This window comes from Sarcophilus harrisii, chromosome 1 (genome assembly GCF_902635505.1).
Source record: "Sarcophilus harrisii chromosome 1, mSarHar1.11, whole genome shotgun sequence".
Lineage (NCBI taxonomy): Eukaryota > Metazoa > Chordata > Mammalia > Dasyuromorphia > Dasyuridae > Sarcophilus > Sarcophilus harrisii.
The window spans coordinates 333,545,020-333,571,604 of NC_045426.1; the positions used below are offsets into that span (position 1 = coordinate 333,545,020).

Here is a 26,585-nt window from a genome sequence, read left to right on the forward strand (position 1 = left end):
TAATATATATTTAAAAGAGACAATATGTAACAGATAGAAAGCCTGGAGGAAAGCTGTTGTCTGGAGACCTAAGTTCAAGTGCCCCCTCTTATTCATGTAAGATGCTTAAACTACCAGTTTTAGGACTGTAAGCTGCAGAGGGACTCACCTGCATTAATATAAGAAATTTCCTTGTTAGGGAGTTACAGTTTTTCTTGCTAGAGGAGTACTAGTGAAAATACAGATTTAATCCTTAAACATTTAAAACTTAAACCATTTCGAAACAAATCATTAGAATAGGTCTTTAGTGTAGGTGTGGTTTTTACAGATCTTTAAAAAACTGACTTTGACTCATTGCTCAACATTTAATTAAATTCAACAGATGTTAATGAGGAAGCTACTAGATGTTGATCATTGGAAATACAAAGACAAACAAAACCTTAGTTATCTTCATATTTAAAAGGGGAGCTAGCTCTATTTATGTCATAAGTTAGGCTAAAATAAAATAATAAATATGAAACTTTTGGAAATTTTAAAAGTCCTCTTTAAAGCATTAGATTTTAAGTATTTGAATCACAAGTTTTTATTTCCAACCTTGACCTCTCTTTTGAATTCTAATCTTGCATTTCCTAATGTCTGTTAGACATTTATATTTCTTATTAATGTAAAACTCAATTTACTACTTTGCCCTCCTGATTCCTATATTTAATGCTTCTTTATGTCACCCACGTCATCTTATAAATAGCTGTTCTCATATTTGATGGCTGATCTTTATATTTAATATATTCATAGAAAAAAATTTTTTAAGTAATTCCAGGGATTTACAAGCAGCAAAGGTGACTTTAAGGGACAAAACATCCCATCTTTGCAGCATTGGATCTTAGACCTAGAATTAGGGGAGACCTAGACCTAGTCCAGTTCCTTGGAGAAGAGCCTTCTTTATTTTAAGAAGCAATAAATGTTCAGACCCAGATAACAATTTGATTTTCTTCAATCAAGTCATAGGGGAAATCATTGAGTTCACAATAAATATTGCCCTCTTTCCCACATTCTGCCAGATTGAGATTATGACATCAGTTGATCTTATGTAACCTTTTTGTAACCACTGTTACCTTGTGTGATTATAAAGAAAGATCTGGAAGAAAGGAGAGTGGCATTGATTGTTTAATGTCATTCTTAAATTAAGTTTCTTCCTTGGTCTCTATAGTAAAATGAGACTTTGCATTTTAAGTCTGGTTTGTGTCTTTGGACTGTGTGAACATGCATGCCTCTATTGTTTAATATTAGAATACATTTTGGACATATAGTAAACAATAAATGTATTCTATTCATTTGTTTATGCCGTGATGTACTTCATTCCAGCAAAAGCAAAAAAGCCTTGAGTTTGGAGCCAGTACACTAGATTTCTAATCTTAGCATTATCACTTAATACCTATGTGACCTTGGGAACTTTAGTTTCCTCATCTGTAAAATTAGAAGGTTGAACCAGATGACCCTAAAGGTCTTTGAACATTAAATCCTCTGATTTTATACTATTTTCATCTAAGAAATGGGAAGATTTTTGTGGTTCTTACTCCTAAAGAACAATCCATTTTGATTTGTCAAACTATAAAAAACTATGATCAGTTAGTACTGATCTCTACTTCATATTGTACCTACAATTTCTCACAGAATCTGGACCCTTCTAGGGGAATGTTAAAAACTAGTTAAAATGAAATAAACATAATTGATGCTTTGATATTTCAGGGATCCATAATTTTATCCATATATGCACTCCCTTCACCAGTGTAAAGGAGAACCTCTAAATACCATAGTAGATAGTTTGAGTAGCTGTAAACCAGAACCCAAAACCAACCAAACAAAAACATTCCCGGTTAGCTAACTTGCAACAAAGTTTCTGTAGACTCAGCTAGGTTTATTCTGTTATGATAGATATAAATGCCAATATTATAAGACTTTACAACTAGAAGAACTTGACATAGCTTGTGTTCTGCTGACATAAAAATTGAGCATCTAAGGTCACTTACATAATTTGACAATAGAATAAGATTTTATTGGCACTTAAGGACTAGGAGAATATGATAATGTTTATAGAGATAGCAGGATAACAGATGTCTGGATGTTATTCTGGAAGATTGGCCCTAGGTCAAGGATCAGAGGCATTGTAGAAGGTGTAGAGATTTGAAGTTGATACAAGCAGAATTCAATCCAAAAGGCATTTAAATACCTATTAGTTATATAATACTATATCTAGTGGAAAGTACTAAAATAAATGACTTTTGTATTTATTTCAGTTACATTAAAGTGACAAAACCAGGGAAATAGAGGAACATGTTTTATCTAATAAAATCTGATCTTTTTTTTTTTTTTGCCTTGTTCTTTCTAATTTAATTTGACCAACTGAGAATTTGTTTTTAAAAGTCATTTTTTTATCCCTTGAAGATTTTGAGTTCTTTGCGAAATCTTATCATTTCTACCTTCACAACATCCTTTGTGTACATGCTCTTCTCTTTACTCATTGAGCCATAAACATTCTTCTGCTTATAATCACTTCTCCCCTGGATTATTGTAGCAGCCTTCTAAATAATTCCCTGCCTCAAATCTTTTCACAATCTCACTCATCTTTCACTCAGTTGTCTTAATGTTTTTCCTTTTATTTAAAAAATTGTTTTTCTTTATTCTGAACTTCAGTGCCAAAAAAATCCAAAAAAACATATTTCCATGTAAACAGCAGAACACAAAAAGAATTGTATATGAAAATCTACATCTTTACTTCATATTCATTTTTAAAAGTATGTAATAAATTTCACATATTACTTTCAAAACTATTCTGCTTGTCTGTGCTTCCTTCTAAACATGTTCTCTCCTGTTCATTTTTAAAATAATTTTTTTTATTATTATTGCTAACTAATCTTTTTTTTTTTTCATCATTATTACTAACTTTTCTGACCCTTGGTACCACTAGCTTCACTCTCCAACTAAAAACCAATGAAAAAAAAAAGAAAAAAAATAACTCCTTATAATAAGCATAGTTGAGCAAAATGTATCCATGCAGTGACCTGTTTGAAAATTTGTGACTTTGCACTTTGTGTCTGTTACCTCTTTGTAAGGAAGAAGCTAATGTACTTTATCAGCGGTCCTCTGGAAACATGGTGGTTATATAGTTAAAAATTCTTTAAGTTTTTCAAAGCTGTATTTCTTTTCCGTGTTGTTGTCCTTAAATAAACGCGTCTCTTGGTTCTGCTTTTTTCACTCTATATCTGTTTCTACCAAGTAAATTTCTCTGAAATTATCTCTTTTATCATTTTGTTTCTTTCATCATAGTATTACATTCACTGTTCAAGTATTCATTCCCTAGTTGTCTAAAAGGCAATCTGAGACATCCTCATAATCTCTAGTTATTTTCTTTTGTTTCTCCTTTCAGAATTAGGAATTTGGGGGGTAGTTAAGTGGTGTAGTGGATAGAGTACCAGCCCTGAAGTCAAGAGAAATGAGTTCAAATCTGGCCTTAGATACTTAACACAGTCTAGCTGGGCAAGTCACATAACCCCAATTGCCTTAGCAAAAAAAAAAAAAAAATCATCTCAAAACAAGGAATTTTTTGTTGCTTATTTCTGTTTTTTTTCCCCCCCAGTATTATCCTCCCTTTTAATGTTCTTTTCCTAACTGTATTCCTCTGCCATCATTGCTTATTTGCTCAGTTTGATATATTTCTACATCACACTTTATGTTATGTTTAGCCTTCTTTTGTCCATTTCAGGTAAGAGTGGAATTCATCTGGTGCTCAGCTCCATCCTTCCTCCATGTTTGCATACTCTTCTCACAACTCATATTATGAAAAATAGCAACTACTGACTTTTTCTTCCTCCTTTCTACACTAGCATATTCCTTTTTCTTTTCCCTCTTTAGACACTTAGAACAGAACCAATCTACTCCTTAGGATGCCTGTTTTTATATTTTCCTTATTTAACTCCTTCATTACTTTTTTGAAGATATTAAAGCTCTGAACAGATATTTGTTTCTTCTGCCTCTTTTAGAATGTTAATGTCACTTCACTATATAGTTTCTTCCAGTTTATCAAAAATTTTTACAATAATTTTTTATATTGGTTGGTATTTTCTTTGATTTAGTGATCTTTCCAATTTTTGTTCCTTAAATGGGGCTTTGTGTAAGCATATCCAGACTTTGCACCCCGCTATGATTTTGAATAAGTTGGTCTTTTTTGTTCTTCCTTGAGTCCCTGGGCCTGCTGTATTAACATCCACTTTTAGGGATTAGGTTCCTTTGGATCTTTCAGGTTTAGGATCTTCAGGTCATGGCAGGGTGATGTTAGCTGACCCCTAATCCTGGGCTGTCTCAGTCTCAGCACTGAGAATTTGAGTGTTGCAGCTCTATACTTAAGTCTATTGTAGTTTCCTTCTGCTATATCCCCTCTGGGGTTTTCTGACAACTTTAAGATTTCCTCAGGGGAACTTGCTATCTCTGGATGCAGAGTTTGGTAGACTATAAACGTTCTGTCTCTGATCATGCTAGGATACCATTTGGACTATATGTCCTTAGTGATCCCTTCTGTCTCTAGGTCTAGAGCTTATAACCTAGCAGAATTGAAATGTCATTGGACTGAAGGCCATCTCCAGTCATCCTGATCTATATCTGACCACTTGACTCCAGATGGCTCTGGAGAGGAAAGTTAGTTGGGTGACCTTGCACAGCCCTCCCTCACTTAAATCCAGTTCACTTGCATGTCATGGCACAACAATCTTAGTACCTTTAGAGAGTTCTCTTTGCTACTCTCATAAGCTTCCATCCATTTTTGTTTGGTTCTCATGTAGAAGTTGACACTCACTGTAGTTTCACAGTGGATTTTTTTGATTATTGCTCATTCTGGTGTAAATGTCAAGATTTTGCTATTTGGGGGCTGGGTATTCTCATTCCTCTTAAAACACTAACATGTAGTTCTAATTGTTTTACCCACCTGTTTATTGACATTCAGTATCCTCATATAACCTTCAGGATTGAATACAGAATCCTCTGACATTTAAAAGTTTTCATAACCTGGCCTTTTCCAACATTTCAAACCTTTATACCTTATTCCTCTCCATATATTCTGTGTTCTATAAATCTGACCTACTTTTTCAGTTCCTTAAACATGACCCCATCCCTGTATGTCTTTGCAGTGACTGTGCCCTGTGTCTCCATTTCTTCATTTCCATGGTTTTTTCAAGCCTCAGATTAAACTTTCTTTCTACAAGAAGCCTTTCCTCATCTTCAAGTACATTTTCCTTTTCCTTTCAGATTTTCTTTATTTATTCTGTGTAAATCTGGTACTTCCTTACTGAATTACATGTGGTCATCTCCATTAGAATGCATGCTTCTTAAGGGCAGGGCCTTATTTTTGCTTTTCTTTGCATTCCTAGCATGTAGAACAATACCTGACATAGTTGGTTGTTGTCCTTCATTCTCGAAGAGGATCAAAGTGACATCATTCCATAAGAGTTATAGTGTCCAATTGTGGTTGATCAGACCAATACAAGGTCGGAAATTACTGTATCCTAGTGAAGATGAAAATTAAAGAAATTGATTTAAGATAAACTCAAGGACATTTCTGGAGGGGAGGAAAGGACCTGTTATAGCAGTACGAAATAAGTTTTGAAATCTTATTTTAGGAAATGAAAGCTGAGAAGGTATAAGATTGAAATCTTATGTCGTCATAAAGAATAATGATAGGATGAATATCAAATACAAAAAAGTATTTGAACCAGAGGACACCCCTTGAATATATAGAGGAATAAACTAGGAAAGTTAAAGGAGATTTTATTATAATCAAGGAATTGAAATTCATTACCCCTCCCCAGGAGTACATAGGCAGGAAATATGAATAGTTTAAAAGGAATGAAGTATATAAATAACCCATAGTGGATTATTAAGAGAAATAGAATGTTTTTATGTGCATTTAGTCTCTTAACATTTGACTTTGGTTTCAAGATACCTGCGTCCTTCCACGGTACAAGTTCTTCTGTCTTTGTGTACATAAGCAATTTGAGGTAGAGATCAAAAATAGGCAGCTTTTTGCTTATTTAGGAAGAGTTATTTTATTATTACTAGTCCACACTTTCATACTTCTGTATATTAGTATAATATATTTGCTTGAAAAAGGAAAAAAAAAAACAAATTATATAGTTGAAGGAATATTTGTTGTTCTTTGGTCCCAAAAGAAGGAGCTCATCTGTCTTAACTTTTTTTCTGTGCTTCAAAGATTCTGTTCTTCTGTATGCCTTATTTTAACAGTTCTCCTTGGAGTATTTGAATTAAGTTGCTGACATTTCTTGAAGTCACACATTTATTAGGATTGCTTGCTTCTTCCCTTTCTCCTCTCCCCTGTTCATGATAAACATTCACTGTTGGGAAACCAGGATATTATTTGTGTTCAGCCTTTACATATTTTTGCTGAAAATCTAGGTCAGTCAGTCATACACATTACTTTTACTGACGTATAAAGATAAAGGTGGCCTAAACTAAAATGTTAACTTTAGCTTCTTAAGCATTCAGATGTGACTCTGTGGTAAATACAGACTATGTTTTGGAAACTATAAAATATTCAGATTTCAGGACCTCTCAGCTGTTCCTGTCTCATTTTCTTGCAATGTGTCCTTAGTCTCTTTAATTCTGTTTCTTCATTAATAAACTACAATTAATATACATTCCTATTAAAATAATAGTAAAGACCTTTATGACAGGATCACAAACTTAGAATTAGGCCCTCATAGGTCATTTAGTCTTCTGTCATCCTTTGCTTGAAGATCTCTCATCGAAGGAATACCTTCCATCAAGACAAAAGGAATGGTTTTTTCCACAATATAACAAGGGTAAAAATGGAGTGCTGCTGTGAGCTATAGTCCACATTCATACTTTGCAGGACTTAGAACTTCTACCTTTATACCTGTGTATATAAAGCACCTCACTCCCCTCTGGGTTTTTAGCTCATTCCTACAACCTGTTCCCTTACCCACAAATTAAGGTATTGATCATCGCCACCGTATATTTACCTTCAGAGGTCCTGGGGTAACCTTGAGAGGGATTATTTCTCCTACTCAGCATTCTTCATCTTGAATTCCATTCCAATTGATAGATGTCACATCCTCCCCCCAATGTACTCTATTTCTTTGGTGAAGAGTGGGTACCCATTTGTAGGAACCTGGCAGAGAAACATAAGAAATAAAAACACTTGAGCTTAGGGCAGCTCACAGTTGTACTGCCTTCAGGATTACTGGTTCTCTTTTCATGGCTTGGTTGTTAATCCTCACCATTCTTCAGCTAGGGAAATCTTCTTTACTTGAGTAAGCCCTTTTAATTAACCATCCACCCTTAAAAGAAGACTTAGAAATGGTTAGCTCTTAATAAGAAAAACCCTTTAAAGGCTCATCAAAACAACTATTTCTGACTACAGACCTGCCTAGTTAGTTCTGCATACTTCATGGTCCACTCCAAAGTGTGCTCAGAGTAACTTAGTTAAGGTTCACTCTTCAAGCAGGCTCATCAGGATAACCATAGAAATTACACATTCCTTAGCTGCTTTTCCTTTTCTACCTAGCTGTGGCATTGGAAAACAACTAGCCCTTTGAACAAACTTTACCTTTTTCCAATCCTAGGTGGTGTAGCCAGCATTGAAACTCTTTGGCCAATGAAATCAGATCTTTTTCTGACCTGAAATCAAGCGTCATTCAATTAAAGTTTTGTTTCAATTGATTTCCTTCAGAAGCTGTTTAGTTCACCTTGTATCTGAACAAGAATCTCTATTAGGTTTTGCTTTAATGACTTTTAGGGGAAGTAGAACAGAATCTACCATCTTTCATGGCCATTCTTTGTTTTTCCTTTAAGAAGTTAAGGAGATAAATAAAATTTTAGAAAAGTTAAGTTTGTTAGATTTTTGGAGAAAATTGAATAGAGACAGAAAGGAATATACTTTTTTTTTGGGGGGGGGGTCATGGAACCTATATAAAAATTGATCATGTAATTAGGACATAAAAATCTCAGAATCAAATGCAGAAAGGCAGAAATAGTAAATACATTTTTTCAGCTCATGATACAATAAAAATTACATCCAAATAAAAGGCCAGGGGAAAATAGATCAAAAATTAATTGGAAACCAAATAATTTAATCCTAAAGAATAAATGGGTGAAACAACAAATCATAGACACAGTAATTTCATCCAAAAGAATGACAATAATGAGACAATATACCAAAATTTGTGGGATGCAGCCAAAGCGGTTATTAAAGGAAACTTTATATCTCTAGATGCTTACTTGCATAAAAGAGAGAAAGAGAAGATCAGTGAATTGGGCTTACAACTAAAAAAAGCTACAAAAAGAACAAATTAAAAACCTCCAATTAAGTACCAAGTTTGAAATTCTGGAAATAAAAGGGGAGCTTAATAAAATTGAAAGAAAATGAATTAATAAATAAAACTAGAAAATTTTCCCTCAAGAAAATCCTAAATCCAACTCTACTTAATTTCTGCTTATGCTAGTTCTATTTCTTAAATCTTAACAAAACAACATTGATCTCTCTTCCACACAATAGCCTTTTATCCTGTTTGTTTGTTTTTTCTTCTTCTTCATACTAATCATTCCTAGGTTTTTCAGGTTATCTTAATGTCACGTATTCTTGAAGTCTACCATCTGACCTCCAATCTCTGGACTTAGTTTTGTTTATTAATGACTTTTGTAAAATCTGTTACTCAGAACTGGACAGTCCTCTAGACAGAATATAACAGAACTATGTTGTATCAGGTGCATTTTAATTCAGGCTAAGATTACCTGAATTTGGGGAAGACTGCCATATCATTTGACTAATTTTGAATTAGTTCTTTTTTAGACAAACTCCTATCCAACCTCTTGTATTCCTGAAATTGATTTATTTAAACACAAGTTAAGATCTGAAATTTATTCCTTTTAAATTTCATCTTATTAGAATTGGCCTGATATTTTAGCCATTCTGGCTCTGTCATTCAGTGTATTAACTAATTACAGATCTCTTTGGTAGCCCACTAGAGATCTTCTTCCAAGTTAACATTGATCTATTAATGATTATTTGTAATCCCTAGAAGTTTTCTAGATTTCTTATTACAACATCATTTTTGCCTAGAAATGAATAGTTCTTAGCTTGACAAATCTTTGGAAATTATCTGTCATGTTATATATGTGCCCCAAAAAGATAGCAGACCTTTCTTATGACAAAATGAATAGCTTATTCAGTATCCCTTAGTAGAGAATCTCCTACTATTATAAACTTTTTATTTATTAGACAATCTATTACCCAGAAGCTCGTATGGAACCTCACCTTCTTTTAAAGACAAGTAGCTGTTTCCTCTTTTCTATGTCACAAAATTTGTTTTTCTTTCCATTCTTTTCTAGAAACTCTTTTTAGTCTTCTTTCTTCTGCTAATAACTTATGGTCAACTGCCTAGAAGAAAGCGTTTTCCCTATTTGCAATACAGATAGATGATCTCAGTACTTTCTTTTAGTGCATGAAAAAAAGAGTCCTCAATTTGAAATTTAGAACATTGAAATCCAGGTCCACTCACTTTTTCTTATTTGTTTTTACATTGATGTTCTGCCATTTAAAAAAGAAATATTCCATTCTTTCTGTTAACATGCAGAGCATGGAGATATATTCCTCAAACCTTTTAAGTTTTTTTTCCTAGGAAGGAGTTTTTTGGAACATAAATGGCAGAGCAAGGAAGATAAAGTTTGCTTTACTCTCATTCTTTTTTGGAAGCACTATTCCTAGTTTTCTTTTCTGCTAGTTCTTCTGTTACTATTAAGTCAAGTCACTTAATTTCTCTGAACTTTTTTCTCATCTGTAAAATTAGGGGATTCAATACTATTTATCATAATATGATTATAGCTTTGATTTTGTATGCTGAAGGATTTGGCAAATTAAGATATAAGGTAACATGTGGTGTATCATTTCCATAGTATATTATTTCCATATATTTTCACTGTAAGTTAGGCATAATTGTTGGCAGAAGCTTTTACTTTTATTGTTATTTATTTATTGTGATCAGATTTACTATCATACTTTGATATCTGGCTAAATCCTTCTTGTTTGCTTGTGGTATGAACTTCCCTCTGTTGGTCAGCATGTGTTAATCAAAATTGATTAAAATAGCTAAAAAAATTTTTTTTCCTTTCTTAAGATTACCAACTCTGCTGGTAGCAGAATGTGTACTGGTTTACATGACACCGGAGCAGTCAGCAAGTCTTTTAAAATGGGCAGCCAACAGCTTTGAAACAGCGATGTTCATAAACTACGAACAGGTAACAATCCGCAGCAGTGTGGACTTTGTGCAAAATTCCAGTGGGCATTTATCCCTTCCCTTCCTCATAGTTTGTTTTCCCTTGACTTTGTTTTTCCTACCAATATTCTGAGGTGTTTGTCATTTTAAAAAGCAGCTTTCCTCATACTGTTGATTCTCCTGGTAGATAAACCTCTTTTTGAAATGTTTTGCTGTGGCTTCCTTGACATTTTCTTTTCTGATGTCAGATGGTTCTTCATTTACTGCTCTGACCTTCTCTGTCTCCATTGCCAACTCTTAGTCCTACCCTCCATCTGTGCATGTTCACTGAGACTGTTTTCTCTTTTGCCTTTACTTTGGTATCAAGCATATCTGTGACTTATTTTATCCATTATCTTTATGATTCCAAATCTGTATTATCAACTGTGACTTATGTTCCAGTGCCTATATAGCCACATATTACCTGCATTTTAGTTCTGGTTTTTCCAGTGATTAGCTATTTGACACTAGAGAAGTCCACTTAACTTATTTCATCATCTGTATACTATAAAGGTTTGCTCTGTATCCTTTAAGGTTCTTCCCAGTTCTAAAATTCTTTGTTTTTCCACTCAGAAGGTTTACCAGCACCTAAAATTGCATACATCTGAAATCAGATTTCCTCCTACACTATCCTGACTTCTTTGCCTAATTTTCCCATTTCTGTTATTGGCAACATTATTCTTCTGGACTAGAAGCCTTTAAGTTATCATTTAATCTTCTTCCTTCATCCTTACTGTCTTCTGTTCTGTACCTAGCTTTTTCCTTTAAAATTTTTGCAATAGTTCTCAATTTTTCTTTTTTATACTCTTTTCCCTTTGCTACAACTCTAGAGAAGATCATTATCTTCTTGACTGATTTATTTATAAGTCTATTGACAATAGAATTAAATCTAAAACTCCCCAGCTTGGTTATATATATCATTCCCATCTTTCCCAGTTAACCTTATTTTCTACTGATTTCTTCTTGAGTTCCTCCATTTCACTTAGGCTTCTTGCCTTATTGTTCTCTATCCTTACCATTGTGCTCAGATTGTTTCCATAAATGTAGTAACTAACCTCTCTTCTCCTCAGTTATTCAAAATATACTAGTCCTTAAGAACTCAAATCTTACCTCTTCCACCAAAATATTCTCTATTACTATAAAGCACATTGATTGTAATCTATAACTTTCAATTTAGAATTTCATTTTCTACTACTGTCTATCATGTTGTTGTCCAGTTCCACATACATATGTCTTGTCTGTCTAAATTATAATCAAAGGCTTTTTGTATCTCCCATGGATTGTAGCACAGTGCCTTCAAATATTAGTGGCTCAGTAAATACATGATTAATTAAGTTAGCTCTTTAAGGAGTTCTGCTCTTTTTATATTTTTCACAGTGCCCAGCACTGTGTTTAATAAATATCTGAATAAATAATGAATATATTAGTGGTAGTTAGATATGCTGAGGTTCTTAGCATGTGCTTTTCAATCTATTATATTCAAGTACTTCACTGATAGAAACGCTAGATTTATTAATATGAATGGATGATTAAAAAGATGTGTATAAGTAAAAATAAAATAATGATTTTATAGGAAAATAACTTTCTAGTGGAATTAACTAGAACTAATTTTATCATAGGGAATACTTGGAAAAATATAAAAAGAAGGAAAAAATGTTTTTATCAAAATTTAGCATTTAAAAGTTTTTCTTCCTAATGACTTCTCAAAAATCTGAGTAGTTTTGTTGAAGGACCTACAATTTTAGGCACTAGGTATCTAAGTATGAAAAGTAAGAGCAGTTTATGGGTTTGAAATAAATACTACTTGTAATGGTAATAAGGACTGTTGGTAATGATAGGTAGATATGTTTTCTTTTTTTCTTTTTTGAATTTTGGATTAAAGTAGACAGTTATCTACTTGATTGAAATATCAATGAATAGTCTTGATGAAAACCTCAATGAAGGGATTGTAGATTGAAGAAGTTTAAAGCAACCATATTACTTCTCTGATGGGAGGTACTAGTTTGTAATTTATCTATCTAACGTTTTCTTCTATTCCTTAATTGAATTTTAGAATTCTTCTTGTAATACCCTGATTAATTTTCTCTGTTTCTAGGTTAATATGGATGATAAGTTTGGGCAGATCATGGTTGAAAACCTTCGTAGGCGGCAATGTGACCTGGCTGGAGTTGAAACCTGCAAATCTTTAGACTCTCAGGTTGGAACAACAAAGCGTTAATATAGTTTTTGTTAACAAAGATCAATTTTCCTTTTCCAGACGACATAAATTGAGGAATTTTGTGAATACCTAATTTTCTAAACAGCCTCACATCTACATAAACAAAAGAAGATAGTGTGTAGCTGTTATAATATTTTTTTCCTGAGGTTGATTTAATATATTTCTAGCAAAATCCTATAACTCATGTACCATTTATGGATAAAGACATAGTTCAATTTTTATAGGAAATTTTAAAATGATTGTTATAGTGAAAATGAGGTGCCTGTGGTGTAGTAGATGGAAAGCTGGCCTTAGAGCCAAGAAGACTTGAGGTCAGGTCCAACTTTTGACATATGGCTGTAGGACCGTGCTTAAATCGTTTAATCTCTCAGGCCTTTAGACAGGTCTCTTATAAACATAAACCACAAAAGAATTGCTGACATGTATTGACCGAAAGAGTTTTATAATCATAAAATTAGTTCCCTGTACTTACAAAGTCACAAGTCCATTCCCTATACCTACTCTCTAGTTAAAATACCTTTCTCTGTGTGTGAAAAATATGTCCATTTTTATGTCTAAAAGCTTAATGTACTGTAATAAGAGTATTATTCCATAGTACTAACGAGGAGGTTGGGAGATTCTGGTTCCTAGGAACCGAATATGTGAAAGGCAGACACATAGTAGGTTGGGGCCTTGTTCTGGGTTCTTGTTTGTTAGGTTACTTTATTCATCAGATCCTTTCTTCCACAAGTGATCTCTTACTTTGAAATACTGTAAGGTATCTGAATTTTTATTTCCCACTTCCCACCCAGATAATCATACTGAGTTTTTAATCCCTCATTTATTGACAAGGCTCACTTGACAGCTCCTCTTTCTCTAGTTCTTAGCAATTACCCAGGAAAACTGCCATAAGGCAGATACTAGAGATACAGAGAGACTCTCATCTGTAGGAAACTTTTCTTTTCTTTTCTTTTTTTTTTTGCTGAGGCAATTGGGGTTAAGTGACTTGCCCAGGGTCACACAGCCAGGAAGTGTTAAGTGTCTGAGGCCATATTTGAACTCATGGCCTCCTGACTTGAGGACTGGTCTTCTGTCCATTACACCACCTAGCAGCTTCAGGAAACCTTTCTTAATGAGTGATTATTTCTAGGGAGACCCTAAGACAGGCTTCTTGAAGGGAAATCATATTAATGATAAACATGTTCCTCCCTTTAGGATATATAATTCCTAGTCCTATATATGCCCCATCCCTGAGCATAATTATGCCAATTTTCCCATCACTTCTAAAACTATTCCAAAAATTACCTAATTAGTTCAGACACCTATTCTAGAATGATCTTTTGAACTTTAGACTTAATTTTCCTTAAGTTAAATACCTCTTGGATTTTTACCTTGTGTGTGTTTCTACCTTCCTGACAATCCATTTGTTTTCAGAAGAATATGACTATTTATACTTTTTTTTTCATAATTATAAGTTTTTATTCAAAGAGCCCATGCCTGGGTAATTTTTTACAACATTATCCCTTGTACTCACTTCTGTTCCTACTTTTCCCCTCCCTGCCTCCATCCCCTCCCCCAGAGGGCAAGCAGTCCTATACATACATGTTAAATATGTATTACTATTTATACTTTAAAAAAAAAAAATTTCTATTATCCTGAAAGGATAATTTGCACTAGAAAGGATCACAAAGATGGCGAGGCTAGTCTTGTCATTTTACAAATGAAGAAATAGAGATCACAGTAGGTGAAGTGATTTATTTAAGGCACTTCTAGCAAGTTGATAAACTGTATAAAAGAAACTTCCAAAATTGTTTTGATTTTAAGGAAATTAGCTGTGGATTTTATTCTGTTATGGCTATTTCACTTTTAATATGTTTGAAAGATTTTGATTATATGATCAGGTATTATCTGTTGCTACATCCTGGCCAAATGGCTATTGTTTAATCATTGAATTGATTAGCAATTAGTAATTGACTTCCTCTGTGTAACTATCAGTTTGTAAAAGCATTCTAAAAATGTTATGAGAAATTTTCTTACACCTCTGACTGAATTGCTTGAAGAATTGACTTTTCTGTTCCTATACTTGAAATGTATATTTCAAGTCCTATACATTTCAAGTCCTAATCCACTTTGTCCGGACTGCAAGGTCAGAGCACAATGGTCGTGCCCTTTGTCCCATACTCAGGCTTCACATTTGGAGAAAAACCTCTATGGGACTGCTTGAGGCTTCACTGTTTAGTGATAGGCACCTAAATCCTTTCCTAGTCAGGAATGGTTGCAGCCTTTTGGACAGAAAGTTTCTCTGTGGGTTACAAAATTATGGAAACATTGCCTACACCTCAGCTAATATGATTGGTGTAGATGTAACCTAATTTGATATTTCTCTTCTTCTTATGGGGGAATCATGTCAGTAAATCCTGAGTGTCAGTACTGATAAACAGAAGTTGGCACTACTGCTAAGAGGGAATATGAGGAAGAGATGTTGGTACACCTCTAAAATGGAGAGTTTGATTAGATGATCTCTGATGTCTCATTAAGGATAGATATTCTCTGCTTTTATGAAGGGGATGTCTAGAGAATAATCATAGATCTCATTTATAGAGCACTTTAAAGTTTGCAAAAATACTTCCCTTATAATATGTCTGTGAGGTAGGTATTGAATTATGATTCTCATTTTAACAGTGAAGAAACTGAGTCTCACATAAATTAAATGACTATCCCAACAGATTTATACTTCTCATCTGTTGAACCTGAAGCATTAATGCAGAAAACAGTATGGGGCAGTTTCTAATCAGGTACTAAATTGTATAGTATGGATATTGAGGACTATTGGAATTTGGAGCACAGTAGGGACTAGAGCAGACTCATGAAAGGAGGGAATTTCTCAGGAAACTCATGATGAATTTTAAAACCATGCATCCTTACAGTAGAATAGAAGTTCCTAGAGAACTTCTGCTGAATTTTCGTCTTTGTATCACACTATCATCTAGTACAACGTACCTAGTGTACCTAGTAGATGTTTAAGACTTGTTTTATTGAATTGATCTATATGTTGGTTCTGTTTTGTCTGCACTTGCACATTCCAGAAACAACGTCTGCTGTCAAATGGGTGGGAGAAAGCTTCTGCCATTGACATGATGGAGTTATATAGCAGTCTACCCCGAGCTGAAGTGAGCAGGTATTGATACCATCTTTTTTTTTGTAAGTGGAAATCTTTTCCAGATGGTATTTTTTTTTTTTTTTGGTAGTTTATTATGTATTTATACTGTATAAGTTTTTTTTTTTCTCTGTTAGAATTTTGTTATTCATGACTGGCAATATTTCTCCAACATAGACCTTATTTCATTGTCAAATCTTTTAATGTGAAAAGAATTAAGAAAATAGGTTTTGAAATAGTTAACTTGTTAATTTAAAAAAAAAAAACTTCTCTAAACATCTCTAGCGTCATTAGCTATTATTTGAGAAAAAGTTTTTGCTAAACAGATTTAGTTGCCGTTGAATTGTTTTCAATTGTGTCTCACTCTTCATGACTCCCTTTGGAGTTTTCTTTGCAGAGATAATGGAGTGGTTTGTCATTTCCTTCTCTAGCTCATTTTACATATGAGGAAACTGAGGCATATAGGAATAAGTGAGTTGCCCAGGATCACAAAGCTAGTTTCTAAGGTTGGATTAGCATTCAGGTCTTCCTAACCCCAGGCCTGGTACTCTTTCCACTGTGTCACTTAGTTGTCCTGTTAGCCAGATTATTTCAGTCAAAATAAAAGAGTCATACGTGGAATTAACCTCCATTGGAGTTTAATTAGTACCCAGAACTTCTATAAAGTCTCTAGAAGTTTTAGCTAAGTCAGTCCACAGCCCTTTATTAAGTACTTCATCGTGTGCAAGGCACTCTATTAAGCTTTGTAATAAGCAAGGTTCTTGCCCTCAAGGATTTTACATTCTAATGGATAGGAGCTCAGACTTTTACCCTGAGTATCACCAAGGAGCAAAAATAATTACAAAATCTTACAATTAAAAGGGATTTTACATATCATATAATTAACCTCATTTGATTCATTGATACCTTCTTCAGCATTTTCAACAAGTTGTCATCTTGCCTTCACTTCAATGCTTCCTGTTTCTTGCTACCTTCATAAGCAACTATTTTCATTTTGGGACAGGTTTAGTTATTAGAAACATCTTTTTCCCCCTTATATTGGACTAAAGTATGCCTCCCTGCAACAATTCTGCCTTTGAAGACCATGCAGAATAATTGTAATCCTTCTGAGAACTCCTTTATATAGTTGGAGAGCACTTTCTTGTTTTGTCTTAAAGTCTTATCTTTTCATAGCTAAGTGCTTTGGGATACCCTCACTTTCCTGGTTGCTGTCTCTGTTTATCATTGTCCCTCTAAAAAGGAACACAGTGCTTCAAAAGGAGAGTGATCAAGTGAGAGGACCATAGGACCATCCTCAGCCTAATTCTAAGCACTTTGCTTCTAAAGAGAGGTTTTTAGTTTTATTACCTTTTGCAAATGAGCCCTGCTTGCTTTGTCTGCTATGTTACAATGATGGCTTGGGCATGTGAATACTTGCTCTTTTTCTTTCAGCTAGTAGTTCTTGGATCATGAGTGAAGAATAGACTTTCCTGTCAAAGATACCATTAAGTGCACATTCACTGATTTATCTTCTAATTCTGCTTATAGAAACCTCTTTTCTTTTCTTTTTTTTTTTTTTTTGTTTTAATTTTTCTGGTTATACATGTATATTAACTATTTTTAGTTCATATTTCTTTAGGAATCATATTGAGAGAGAAAAATAAGAACAAAAAAGAAAAACTATGAAAGAGGGGGAAAAAAACAGAAAAAAGGAGTGAATATGTCATGCATGTATTTACATTCAATCTCTATAGTTCTTTTTCTGGATGCAAATGGCATTTCTATCCAAAGTTTATTGAGATTGCTTTGAATAACTGAATCACTTCATAGTTGATCATTGCACAGTCTTGCACTCTGCATCAGTTCATGTAAGTCTTTCCAGGCCTTTCTATAATCAGCTTGTTCATTATTTTTTATAGAACAATAACATTCCATTATCTTCATATAACACAATTTGTTTAGCCATTCCCTAATTGATGGGCATCTACTCATTTTCTTTGCTACCACAAAAAAGAGTCACTACAAACATTTTTGCACATGTGGGTCCTTTTCCTTTTTTATGATCTCTTTGGGATTCAGACCCAATAGAGACACTTCTGGGTCAAAGGGTATGCACAATTTTATGTCCTTTGGGCAGAGTTCCAAATTGTTCTCCAGAATGGTTCCAGCAATCCACAACTCCACTAACAAAGTATCAGTGTCCCAGTTTTCCCACATCCCCTCCAACATTCATCATTATCTTTTCCTGTCATTTTAGCCAATCTGAGAGGTGTGTAGTGGTATCTCAGAGTTGTCTGAATTTGCATTTCTCTTATCAATAGTGATTTAGAGCAGTTTTTTTTTAATGATTATATAGATTGGTTTAATTTTGCCATCTGAAAATTGTTAGTTCATATCCTTTAACCATTTACAAATTGGGGAATGACTTGTACTCTTAGAAATTTGACACAATTCTTTATGAATTTTAGAAATGAGGTCTTTATCACAAACACTGGCTATAAAAAAGTTTTCCCAGCTTTGTACTTCCCTTTTAATCTTGTTTGTGTTGGTTTTGTTTGTGTGAAAACTTTTTAATTAAATGTAATCAAAGTTGTCCATTTCTCTAGTTCTTTTTTGGTCATAAATTCCTTTCTTCTCCAAAGATCTGATAAGTAAATTGTCCCTTTTTCTTTTAATTTGCTTATGTATCATCCTTTATTCCCAAATCATGTACCTATTTTGATCCTATTTTGGTATGAGGTGTGAGATATAGTCTATGTTGAGTTTCCGACATATTATTTTCCAGTTTTCCCAGCAATTTTTGTGAAATAATGAGTTTTTATCCCAGAACTGTAGTTATATCAAATTTATCAAATGCTAGTTTTATCAAATACTAGATTACTGTTATCATTGATCCTTGTGCATCTAATGTATTCCACTGATCTACCCCTCTATTTCTTACCACCAAATGGTTTTGATGCCTGCTGTTTTTATTGTAAAGAGTTTTAGGTTTGGTATTGCTAAGCCACCATCCTTCCTTGTTTGTTTGTTTTTTTTTTTTTTCATTAATTCCCTTGATGTTCTTGACCTTTTGTTCTTCCAGATGAGTTTTATTATTTATTTTCTAGCTCTATAAAATAGAAGTCTCATAGAAGCCTCTTTTCAATAATTTGAGTGGCATCCTTGGTTTATAAGAGGTGGCCTAGCTGCCTAATAAAAGTAACTCTTTCCTTTGCCTTGAGCTCTCTTCCCTAAGTCAGCAATTGTTCATTGAGCCCCTTCTGTATATTCAGGCCCATGGTAGGTGCATTCCCACTCTAGATTTAGATTTCCAACTTGCTGATAATGCAGCCAAGAGAAGAATGGATAATATACTGCACTTGGAATCAGAAAGGTCCAAGTTTGAATCCTGCCACAGACACATGTGACTGGGTTAGTCCCTAAACCTCTCAGCTTCAGTTTCCTCTGTAAAAAGAGGGTAATAATGTCACCTACTTCATAGGTATCAGATGAGAATCAAATGAGATAATGAATGTAATATGTTTTGTTTATTTTAAACCATTGTATAAATAATAGCAATTAGCTTTTATTTATGTGTACCCTTTTTTCATTTTTATAGTAGCTTTTTATTTTTCCAAATACATGCAAAGATAATTTTCAACATTTATCTTTGCAAATGTTTGTGTTCCAAATTTTTCTCCTTCCCTTTCCCCTTTCTCTTCCCCTAAACAGCACACAATACAATGGTTAAACATGTCCTATTCTTCTAAACATATTTCCATATTTGTCATGCTGTGCAAGAAAAATCAGATCAAAAGGGAAAAAAAAACCCAAGTAAACAACTACAACAAAAAAGTTAAAATACGATGCCTTGATCCATATCCAGGACTCATAGTCCTCTCACTGGATGTGGATGACACTTTCCATTACAAAGCTATTGGAATTGCCTTGAATCACCTCGTTGTTGAAAAGAGCGAAGGCCATCATAATTAATCATCACAAAGTCTTGTCATTACTGTGTACAATGTTCTGGTTCTGCTCCCTTCACTCAGCATCAGTTCGTCTCTTAAGCTCTTTCAGACTTTTCAGAAACCGGCTTATTCATCATTTTTTATAGAAGAATAATATTCCACAACATTCATGTACCATGACTTATTCAGTCATTCCCCAACTGATGAGCATCCATTCAGTTTCCAGTTTTTTGCCTCTACAAAAAGGGCTGTTGCAAACATTTTTGCACATGGGGTCCTTTTCCCTTTTTATGCTCGCTTTGGGATACAGACCTGGTAGAAACACTCCTGAACCAAAGAGTATGCAAATTTTGATAGCCCTTTGGGCATCATCCAAATTGTTCCCCAGAATGGTTGGGGTTGGTTCACAACTCCAGCCACAATATGTTAGTGTCCTAGTTTTCCCACATTCTCTCCCACATTTATTATTATCTTTTCCTGTTGTGTGGGACAGGTGCTAGACTCCCTTTCCCAAATTAGCTAATCAGAGACATTTTCAGCATTTATTTAGTCCTTGCAGGAGAGGCCCAGCACACCCAGAGCTCCCACCATGTGCTCCTGGAACCTAACCTTTAAGATTTAAAAGGCATTGAATAGACTAAAAGGATGTAACCATCCTTAACCAGTGTTGTTTGCTTCCTGTGGGTCACGCCAATTCTTGAGAGTCTGACCTTTAGAGACCACGTGACTCCCTGCAACCCAGGGTTCAAGACTTGGGAATAGGGATCATGTGACTTAGTCTCAGTACTGAGAAAGCATCATGCAAATCAATCAGTCCCATTCACTGTCATCTTAACCAATCTGAGAGGTGTGAAATGGTACCTCAGAGTTGTCTTACTTTTGCATGTAAGTTTTAAAAAAAAGTTATATTGGTGCTCTTTATTTTCATCACTTTCCTTCGATTTATTCACTTTACCCACTAGCACTCTTTCTTGTAGCCAAGAAGTACAGCTAAGCAGTACTTACAGATGGAACTTGTTACTATTAAATGGTAAATAACAATAATTCAGAGATTAAAACAAATGATTTTTAAAAAACAAAAAAAAAGTTCGTACCATGTATTAAGACTTAGAAAGTATTTTGCTCACAATAATTTTGTATGTAGTATGGGTCCCATTTTATAGAGGAAAATCAGAGCTCACAAAAGTGAGCTGACTTGATTTAAGGATCAAGGCTGGGAGTCAAAACTAGGCCTCCTCAATCCTAGTCTTGTTTTCTTTCCATTATCCAAAGTGGCCATTTTCCTTTGCTCTTATGATGGAAAGGTTCTAATGCTTTTTGGACTCTCATGGATATTGTGTACACAGCTGGCTGGTTCTGGTAGAGAGCATAGTTGTGATTATCCTTATTCCCACAGTCTCTCTCTTCTTTCTGCTACGACATACTTTCTTCTAAATCTTGTGCTTATATTCTTGATCTTTGTGAGCTTAAATTCTATTCCTGTCCACTCTACAGACCATTGATTTATTTTGCATTTTATTTTTCCCTAGTTGCATGTAAAAAATTTTAACATTTGTTTTTAAAACTTTGAGTTCCACATTCTCTCTCTTCCTCCCTAATTATTTTTCTCCCTCACCCCCCATTGAGAAGCAATTTCATATAGGTTATACATGTGTAGTCATGCAGTACATCTGCAGACCATTGATAAAGCTAAGAGCTTTAACTGACAAGTGGTAAAAGAAGGGTCCAGGTCAGCAACTACCTTTACATCTGGTCCCCCAGACTATACAACCTTCCTGGTTCACTGAGATTTTAAACTAGGTTATTACAGATGTTCTCATATATAGACAGTTATGGTTATGTCCTATCCAATCCAGTGGCTTTACTTGTTTGGTAATTTTTTTTTTTAATTTTCTTTGTATCCCAGATTGGAGAGTGTTATGGATTATTACTTAGAACATAGCTTTGTGAGCCCTGGATTCTACTGTAAAAATCAAAATAAGTATTGAAAGTTTAGGGAGAAGATGCTCAGCTTTAGGATTATGGTTAGATTTCTCGATTCAGAGGATACAAGAAACAGGACACCCAAATTGTATCTGTATAGGGATTGCAGTAAAAATAATTCCTCATATTTAAGTGTTTGATAATTACAATGGGCTTGATTATTCACATTTAATCCTGATAATGACCATGTTGCAATAGATATTATGAATTACTTAGCTTTTCTGTGCCTCAGTTTTCCTCTTCCATAAAATGTGCACATTTTAGAATCATCATTTTACAGAAGATGAACTCAAAATTTCAGAGACAGAGTGAGAAAATGCCCTTTTGAAAATCATAATGCTAGTAATGCCTGACCCAGAATTTGAACTCAAATTTTGTGATTTCAGGTCTTGTGTTCATTTTACAAAGATCTTTTTGCAAATATTTTGTCTTCAAAACATTTTTACATCCAATTATGATAGCTGAATTTGCTACTAAGAAATTAAACACTGAAATTTGCATCCATATAGACAGATTCAGAACATTAATGCTATAGGACAGTGTTTAAACTGCTGTCTTTTTCCTTTTTAGTATGCATTTATGAAAGAAAAAAATCAGCACTTACATTGTGGATTTTTAAGAAAATCATACTACATGTTATTATTTAGATTTTTAATTTAAATATTTGTAACTTTAACCCATTTCTGTTTTCCATGTCTATACTCCTTTAAAAAATATATAGGATACAGTTTTTTTCCAGAAAGGAAAGGAAAGCTTAATATTTAAATAAATTTTACATTTGAATAGTAAACATGCATGAAAAAAGTTTTACTGTTTGTAAATAAACAAATTGGAAGTTTTAGACCTTGACTAAAAAAATTTCTCTTATAGAATAGAAGCACTTGAATTCCTTGATGAAATGGAACTTCTTGAGCAGCTTATGCAGCATTACTGTCTTTGTTGGGCAACAAAAGGTGGAAACAACCTAGGTAAGTTATTGTGAATAATAATAGCTATCATTTACATAACATTTTCTCCTTTATAAACTGCTTCCTTCACAACATCATCTTGTAAGCTAAGTATTATGTGTAATATTCTCCTTTATTGAAAGGATTATAGTATTTTTTGTTTTTGTCTTTCCACTGCATAGTACAGTGCCTGGCAATTAGTTGGTACTATTGCTTGTTAATAAATTGAGGACTCAAATGGGAATCTGACTCCAATCCCAGGACCTGTTATACTAAACCAAACTACTGATGTTTGTTGACTTGACTATTCCAGAGGTCCAGAGAAGTGGAATTTTCCTTAAGAGATTATACAGCTTGAAATACTCTAGCCATCAAAGAGTGTGTAATTCCATTATTGTGTCCTAAAGTGTACTGGAATGCTCTAGCCAGGAAAATATAGTAGACTATCAGAATCCAAGCCTTTGTACTGTAGCTTCATGGTCTTGTGACCCAGAAACAGGGGAACTCTTGTCTTCACTCGATCACCATATGTTCAGGTGGCACTGGGGATTAGCAAGGATGGCAATATACATGCTTCACATGTCTGTTGAGAACACTGACAGCACTCAAAAAGAAAATTCTCTTATGTATAATAAAGATGGTGGTGATGTTAGATTGAATGTGGATCTGTACTTTGAATAAAACACAGCAAAAGTGTCAAACTCATAAGAGGCAGGAACCAGATTATAATGTATATGGGAAATAATTAACAAAATAAGTAAAAACATTGTACAAAATAAATGTTAACTTATAGTTTTCTCATTAAGTATGCTGCCCTAAGGAATCTTTTTCAGTTTGAATTTTTACTGGTATCAGATTCCAAGATGAGGAAGCATCCTCTCTCCCCTTTATCAATTTATAGGAAAAGAGTTGCCTAGAGAGCACTGTGAGAGTCACTGTACCGCAAGAGACTCTTAAGTTAAGTCTTCCTGGTCTTTGATGACAGCTTTCTGTGCTCAATACCATACTATCTCTTAATGTTATTAGTGTTGCTATAAAAATAATTTAGTACCTAACATGCTTATGTTAAAATAACAAAGATAATAATAGCTGCCATTTATATAGCACTTCATTGTTTGCAAAGCCTTTTCTTTACCCACATTACCTTCTGATGATTTGATCCTTCCCAGCAGGATTGTGGGGTGCTTAGGGTTAAAGTGCTGTCATCTTCACTTTATACATGAGCACATTAAACACCTTGCCTTGACCATGATGTCACAGCTATTATGTGAGAGGCAGAGGGTCTTTTCAATCAACCAGCATCTGTTAAGTGTTTACTGGCATCATACAAGTGCTCAGGATACAAAGAAAAGCAAAAACAGAGTTTCTTTTAAAGAATTCACATTTTTATGGGTGGAGACAATATTCAAAAAATTATGTCCATACAAGATTTTTATACATAGAGTAAATAGGAGATAATTTTAAAGGGAAGACAGTGGGGAGGAGTGAGGAAGGAGAACTGGAAGAGGACTCTTGCAGTAGGTGGGATTTGAGCTAGGACTTGAAGGATAGAAGCTAGGTGGGGCAGTGTTAGGAACTCTGGGCTTGGAATTGGGAAAGCCTGAGTTCAATTCAAATCTCACACACCATAAACAAGTTATTTAACTTTTTATGTGCTTCAGTTTCCTTAACTGCAAAGTGGGGATAATAATAGCACACCTCCCATGGTTATTGTGAGGGTAACATGAAATAAGGTTTGTAAAACACTTAGCAAAGTGTCTGGTGTATAGTAAGTACTATATAAATGCTATATTGCTAAGAGAGAGAGATGAGGAGAGAGAGCATTCTGGGGATGGGATATGGCCATTGAAAAACCAGAGAATCAGGTCATGGAATGTCTGCTTCAAGGAATAGCAAGAAGAACGGTGTTGTTGTTTTTACAGGTTATTTAGAGAAGAACAAAGTTTAAAAATACTGCACTTTGGGAAGGGGCCAAGTTCTGAGGTGAGTTGTGAGTGTAGTTGATGAGGAATATTGTGGTGCTCTTGACAGTGTAGGCAAGCTGGGAAGTGAGGAACTCTTAGGAGGACGGTCTGCAGGGATATCCAAGGGTCCAATAGGAGCATGGTGCTGTGGGACTGAAGGTCAAGAGAGAGGGTAGACAATCAACAGGATGCTTTCAGAGAGGCCTGGAGAGACTTACAGGAACTGATGCTAAGTGAAGTGAGCAGAACCAGGAGATCATTGTACGTGGCAATAGTAAGATTACACAATGATCAATTCTGATGGACATGGCTCTTTTCAACAATGAGATGTTTGAGGTCAGTTCCAATGATTTTGTGGTGAATAGAGCCATCTATTCCCAGAGAGAGGAATATGGGAACTGAATGTGGACCACAACATAAGATTCTCACTCTTTTTGTTGTTGCATTTTATTTTCTTTCTCATTTTTTCCTGTTTGGTTTGATTTTTCTTGTGCAGCAAGATAATTGTATAAATATGTATGCATATATTGAATTTAGCATATATTTCTACCATGTTTAACATATATTGGACTGCTTCCCATCTAGGAGAAGGGGTAGAGGAAAGGGAGGGAAATTGGACACAAAGTTTTGAAGGGTTAATGCTGAAAAGTTATCCATGCATATGTTTTAAAAATAAAAAGTTTTAATTAAGAGAAAGACAAAGAGGAGAGAGGGAAGGAGAGAGAAAAAGAGAGAGAGGGGGGTGGCGTTAGAGCTGAATAAATAGGTCTGAAAATCATCTGTATAGAGATAATAATTGAAACCCCCTAGGAATCAATGAGATCATCAAGTGAGCTTAGTAAAGAGGGAGAAAAGGCCAGGAATCTTGGAGGACACCTATCATAGGTGGCCACACTGGAGAAGGATCCAGCAAAGTACACTAAGGAATGCTTACACAAGTAGGAGGAGAACCAGAAGAGAATGGCCAGAAGTTGTTAACCAATATTACCAGAAGCTGCAAAGACCTTAGGAAGGATGAAGATGGGGAAGTGGCCATTCAGTTTGACAATTAAGAGTAATAAGAATAGTATGGGATAAATAAAGATGCCAGCAAAAGCAGTATTACAGAAGGTTTTGAATTGATGACAGGTGAGGAAGTAGAAGTAGAAGTTGTAGATGGGTTTTTCAAGGATTTTCTCCATGAAAAGGAAGAGAGTCATAGGATGATAGCTAGCAGGGATAGTTGGATCAAGTGAGCACTTGTTAAGGCTGGAAGTCACAAGGGCATATTTGTGGTCAGAAGGAAGGAATCATTAGATGTGTAGAGATGGAAGAGGGCAATCTGCCAGAGCAGAGAGCAGGAGTGGGCTTATGGTATTTGTGGGATGTTTCCCTTGGTGAGAAATGAGAGGGAGGGAGGATATCCATGTGATGTAAAGAGAAGAGAGAACTCTCCACAAAGGGCTTAATTAATGTGTCCAAGTTCTCAGGGAAAGGTCCGGGATGACTAGGACATTTGAGGGGAGTTGAAAAGGTATGTGATGGCTGTCATGGTGATAAGGTGGTGGTGGCTTGTCCTTGTTCTTGACCTCAGGGACACAATGCCACCTTGTGGAAATAAATTAGACTTAAGTAAGGCAGAGCTGACAAAAGTTACCAGCCTCACTTTCTTCTCTGGAGCCATCAGGTTCCAGGGCCAAGATATTATAGATCGTGACAACTGGAGATGGTCCTGGATGTAGTGTTAGCTACAGTTAGCTAAGTGTTAGAATGTTTTGTTTTGTTGTTGTTGTTTCTCAAGAGGTGGCTGAGAAAAGATCAGCAATGACTGACCCAAAGATTTACTTTCTCACCTCAACAATTCTTGGGATAATGCTTCAAATTATATCAAGAGCATACCTATTGCATATAGAAGAAGGTATCACATAGACTTTGGGAAAGTTATATGTTGATTAAAAAGGTTTGAGATTTATAGTTTCTGGGTCATTTAATCATTTTATTAATAGAACCAGCAGATTATTAATACAAGGATGATGAAGATAATTGTATCAAATCCAATAAGCATAGTTTTGTGAATTTTTCTTTAGCTTCATTTAGCCACATTCAAATAGGA

General features: G+C 34.7%; 1 protein-coding gene across 1 annotated transcript in view; it reads left to right on the plus strand.

Moving 5' to 3' along the window:
* The window catches only part of LCMT1 (leucine carboxyl methyltransferase 1), a 98,676-nt gene that overhangs the window by 69,445 nt on the left and 2,646 nt on the right, over positions 1-26,585 (plus strand). Inside the window, exons 7-10 of the mRNA XM_031945582.1 lie at positions 10,179-10,299; positions 12,412-12,513; positions 15,600-15,691; positions 22,453-22,550. Coding sequence (XP_031801442.1) covers positions 10,179-10,299; positions 12,412-12,513; positions 15,600-15,691; positions 22,453-22,550 — 413 coding nt within the window. The remainder of the gene's footprint in view (positions 1-10,178; positions 10,300-12,411; positions 12,514-15,599; positions 15,692-22,452; positions 22,551-26,585) is intronic.